Source organism: Marmota marmota, unplaced genomic scaffold (genome assembly GCF_001458135.2).
Source record: "Marmota marmota marmota unplaced genomic scaffold, marMar, whole genome shotgun sequence".
Classification (NCBI taxonomy): Eukaryota; Metazoa; Chordata; class Mammalia; order Rodentia; family Sciuridae; genus Marmota; species Marmota marmota.
The window spans coordinates 20786610-20792197 of NW_025999960.1; the positions used below are offsets into that span (position 1 = coordinate 20786610).

The following is a 5588-nucleotide window of genomic DNA, read 5'->3' on the forward strand; positions in this document are numbered from 1 at the left end:
TGTATATAACTAGAGAACAATATGCAAAATAAAATAAGTCACATGCAGATAGACAAATATTATGTATTCTTTCTGATACGTGAATGTTAAAAAAATTAAGTTGATCAGATTATATAATACGATTACTAGAACAGGGAATGAGGAAGATAATGGGGGTAAGAAAAGTGGTACCTAAGACACAGTAAATGTACTTGGTATCCAAGTACACAGAAAATATTCTATAGAACAGAGGTACTGTAGTTTACAATAACTTATTTTATATTTTATGAATAATTAGAAGAAACAATCTGGAAGTCTACAAACACAAAGTAATAGGGAGAAGCATTGTTTGCATATAGAACAAATAATATCCACCTTATACATGTTCTCCTGTTTTCAAATGTAAATTCTGATTAACAAAATGATTGTTTTTATAATATCTCTGTATACATAGTAATTTTTGTCAATTAGAATTTTCATGTGTACCAGATACTCTATCAAATATTTTATCATGGTGGATTCAATAAAATATTTTATTAACAGATAATTATATTCTTAGAAAGTATAATGGGCAGTTGAATCAGACTTGTGCTGGTCCCCCACCCCAACCCCCCACCATTAAGATGAGCACCTTCCCTGTAACTTGTTCCTAATCACTATCTTATTGTCTCAAAGAAGGTGTTTTGGCTGCTGCCTATTTTAGTTGCTTTGCCAAAGCTAATTACACAGAAGATTCAGTAAATGATGTTTGAACCTCACTAAGGATACTTAACTATTAATTCAAGTAATTCCAATGTGTTTCTCTGACAGAGAAGAAAATATAAATATCATTATTTCAGGAGTAAAAATATTAACTGCCTGCTCTTAAGGATCAGAAAACCACTCTTCTCAACCCCAAGAAAATAATTTTTTTTTCTCCCTCTCAGATTTTCTTACCAGCATGAGGGAGAGAGCAAAGAAAATGATTCTAATATTCAAAGTAAGAATTTCTAAATATATACTCTGTTAAAATGGGAAACTAGAAAAACTCAAGACTCTCCAAAACATGCCTACAGAGCAATTTAAGTGATTGCCAGGACAAAACACATCTTCCTTAATGCAACACAGTTAACCCTCTAGGAGCTGCCACCCAAAATAATAAAAAATAATCAAGAGTTAGTGATCTAAGGCAGACATGAGAACTACTTTTTCTTTTGAGAGATAAGGGAAAGAAATATTTGTTGGTGTATTTTCCTGTAATTTTTGTAAACTTTGCTTCAACTCTTCAATATGGAATATTGTAATGACCTTTTTTTTTCAATTATTCAACAGAATCTTAACTACACTATTGTCTTGGTCAGGGCATACATAAGTGTCTATCTGTAGTCACCAATCCAGCAATTTGTAGTTTTCCATGCTGTGTAATTTAAAAGACACTCTGAGGTGTGCCTTCCAAATCCTTGGAAAATGTACCACGAAGAATATTACATTGCTGAAAATTTCAACATTTTCTAAATTGGAAATATTATTTTAGTATGAAAAATTTCAGTAGAAATAACCCAATATCTCCTGTTATTTTAATGAAATTTGTCCCCTTAATAACAAAGTGAGACAAATCACTCTCTATTGCAAGAACTTTTACACTCAATATATTTTTATCAACAAATAAAATATTTGAGTTGCAAATTTAATTCTGTTGCCTCTTCTCTTACTCTTTTCAGTTTTGTTACATTTTCCATTCTGTGGGGTTATATTACTTTGGTAGACATTTCTTTCAGGCTGAAAGAAAATGATATTGACAACAGGAAGTCCAAATAATTCAAGACTGTCATGTCCTCACAGTTGCTGCTGGTATTGTATATTTCTCTGATATATAATGTTGAAAAAACATAATTTCTACAAAGCCTAATTAAAATTACTCAGCTTTTCTTTGGGGTGCTCTCATCAGTACCATGCTCTCCAAAGACATTTTAATTATGCTCTCCAATAAGAATCCCCTGTGTCTGTTTGGAAGAGAAAAATAAGCAGATAAAAGTAGTTGGCTTATTTAAGAAAGAATATTTATAAAACCAAGTTCTCTAACTGGAAGGTGAACAAAGTAAAAAAAAAATTACAACCCATCTTTCTTACAAAAATTGATAAGAAACTGGTAAAATATATTAGAAGGTTTTCTTGTATCTCAGGTCAAGACTTTGTTCTTTTTATAGATTTTTGGGAAAAAAAGAGATTACCAAAAACTTAGTCTTGGATCATACACTTGGCATAGCCCTTTAGTATTAATCGTCTCCACAATTTTGTTTTATATGCAGATCACCTCTTTTCCATAACTATTGATTCTTGATTTTCATTCATGATATGAGCACTCTCCAGTTCATCAATTAACTTTCACTTAACTCATAAGCAAAATATGCACCTTTATCAACTTCTACTTGCCTGCTTCTCTGTATTTTCATAATAAACTGATAAAGTTTCCACTTTTTTACTATTTCTTTTGTTCTTTCACTTTCTTGCTTTCTATTTCTCTGTCTCTCTTTTTCTATTCTTATTCCTTTTTTCTTTCCCACTCCTGTCCTTTCTTTTCTTCTTTCATTCTTTCACTCTGTGAAGCTTTGCCACACTCCAGGAAAGCATTATCTCTAGCTCTGGCTCACACATCCTACCCTGTAAGCAGTTCTAAACTGTCCAATTTTTTGCTCTTAAATAATTGGTACCAGGGACTTTTTTATTCAAGACAATTTTTGAAATGCTACCTGAGTTTCAGGCGTACAGACTTTACATGATTAACCACTTGAGAGTGCCCTCAGAGCTTCTGCCACTGACCAGGACAACAGATTTCTCATCAAGTCACAAACTCTTTTCCTAGATGATAAATTCCATAGATTTTTGGATACGTTGTCTACATCTGGTTGTAGCAACTTCTACCTGTACCTGAAGCTATGTGCCCCTCCATCAGAGTCTGTCTGATGTTAAAAATAGGTTTTCTATTGGAGTCATTTCAATAGTAAGTACAATGTATATAACAAGGATCATGTGCTCAGATTCCACTTATATGCTATACAAGTTTGTCATTATGTAAGAAAGTCACAGGTATACACAAGTTGAAAAGTGCACGAAAAACTCTGAAAGTAAAGCATCAAATGTGACACAAAGAAAGCAACCTACAACTTGGGTTTCAGCGGTTCTACTGCTACCATTGATATTATCTCAATGTAAGTGCATTTTTATTGCTTGCTTCATTTATTTTTCTCCTTTCTAATCATTGTATAACCTACAAAACTCAACTTTGGGGCACAGAAAATCATCTATACAGGTAGAATTTTTTTGATTAACAAAAGAAAAAATTTAATACTTTGTAAAACTATAAATTTGTTTCTTTAGATAATGTGTTGGTTTTGATGGTCCTTATTTATTAAATGATTCTTTGTACATTTGAATGATGTTAGATACCTTGAAAAACTGAAGAATTTATGAACAGTCAAAAAGTTTCATCTTCAGAAAAAAAGAACTTGTAGTAATAGGGATACTAATTTTACAATAAATAAATATTCTATATTTTAAAATTTCTACACACATATGATCAGATTTTTTAAAGAAAGTGGAGTATATTTGATAGCTGTAAAATTCTTATGCAGATGCAAATATTAAGCCTAAAAGAAGAATAACTTCATATTAAATGACTGGTGATGTATAAGGCAGATAACACGAGTTTTTTTTTTTTTTTTTTCTGTATTTGTCTAATATATACATTCAAAATTTGGTACACCTTAGTGGCTAAATTATTGTTTCTTTACAGGTCTTTTATGTTTCCTCACTCAGGAGATGTGATGAAAAGGTAGTCCTAAACTCATTAAAGAATTGTTTCTAATTTTTTATTTTTAGACCCAAAAATAAAGAAATGAAAAATCATACATCTGCAACTGAGTTCATTCTTCTGGGATTAACAGATGACCCAAAGCTAAATATTTTCATTTTTCTATTTCTGTTTTTCACCTACATACTGAGCATTACTGGAAACTTAACAATTATCACCCTCACTCTGGTAGACTTGCACCTAAAAACACCCATGTATTTCTTCCTTAGGAATTTCTCTTTCCTAGAAATCTCATTCACCACAGTTTCTATTCCTAGATACCTGGTCAGCATAACAACAGGGGATAAGACCATTTCCTATAATTCTTGCGTGGCTCAGTTGTTTTTCTTCATATTGCTTGGCTCAACAGAATTTTTCCTTTTGACTACTATGTCCTATGACCGTTATGTGGCTATCTGCAAGCCACTGCACTACACAACAATAATGAATAGCAGGGTCTGCACTCTGCTTGTCCTTGGTTCTTGGCTGGCTGGCTTTCTCACCATCTTTCCACCTGTGATCATGGGACTACAACTGGATTTCTGTGACTCCAACATCATTGACCACTTCACCTGTGATTCCTCTCCTATGCTCCTGATCTCCTGCACAGACACATCCCTCCTAGAGCTCTTGGCATTTATCCTGGCAATATTAACTCTGATTTCAACTTTAACATTAGTGATTCTGTCCTATGTGTTCATCATTAAGACAATTCTGAGGATCCCCTCTCTTGAGCAAAGGAAAAAGGCCTTTTCCACTTGCTCCTCACACATGATTGTTGTCTCCATTTCTTATGGAAGCTGCATTTTCATGTATGTCAAAACTTCAGCCAAAGAAGGAGAAGCATTGACCAAGGGCATAGCCATGCTCAATACCTCTATTGCCCCGATGTTAAATCCTTTTATTTACTCCCTAAGGAACCAACAGGTCAAACAATCCTTTAAGAACTTTGTCAAGAAATGTTTGTCAAGTAAATTTTAATGGTAAATAAATCCATTGCCTGGACATTAAACACAATGTCACATGCAATGCTATATCAACACTGTTGTATTTGGGCATCGACTCACTAAGCAACTGCTTTTGCCTGAATGTTGTGTTTAACATCATTACATTTCTATCTCAGTTGGAATAGTTATTATTTTACATTTATATGCCCTGAAAGTTTCTTGAGCATAAATGTTTGTTTTTTTAAATTTTTTTTGTTGTAGATGGACACATTACCTTTATTTTATTTATTTATTTTTATGTGGTGCTGAGGATTGAACCCAGTGCCTCATTCATGGAAGGCAAGCACTCTGTGACTGAGCCACAACCCCAGCCCCTGAGCATGAATATTTTGATGTCATAAAAATGAGAATGACATTTAACAAAATTACCAGAATTTGGGTTTTAGGACAATTGAAGAACTTTCCCTTTGAGTACCAAGCCAAAGCTTAGTAAATATCATCACGCCACTCTGAAAATTATTTTTTCTGAGGGCATAAAAGAGTACTAAAAGAAACTCTTCTTTAAGTTAATGTATTCTAGTATGTTTCTATTTTCCTATCTCTAATGGTTCTCACATCATGCATATTGTATCATTCCATTTAGTGTATATGTATTGTGTCTTCATTGTGAATTAAATTCTTTATTGTTGTAGTGCATGTTGGTTAGTGCTCTTTGACTCCAATTTCAAAGCTGATATTTATAGCAGGTTCCAATATGCTCCGCTGGATACATAATGAACTGCACTAATGGTTGCCCCATATCCATTATTTTCTTTTAATTTGCTAGTTCTGAG

At 33.1% G+C, this 5588-nt stretch overlaps 1 protein-coding gene across 1 annotated transcript; it reads left to right on the forward strand.

Moving 5' to 3' along the window:
* The first annotated feature begins 3853 nt into the window (after positions 1-3853).
* Positions 3854-4789, forward strand: LOC107148772 (olfactory receptor 6C76-like). Its single transcript, XM_015493495.1, has one exon. The coding sequence runs from the start codon at positions 3854-3856 to the stop codon at positions 4787-4789; it is 936 nt and encodes a 311-aa protein (XP_015348981.1).
* Positions 4790-5588: the final 799 nt, after the last annotated feature.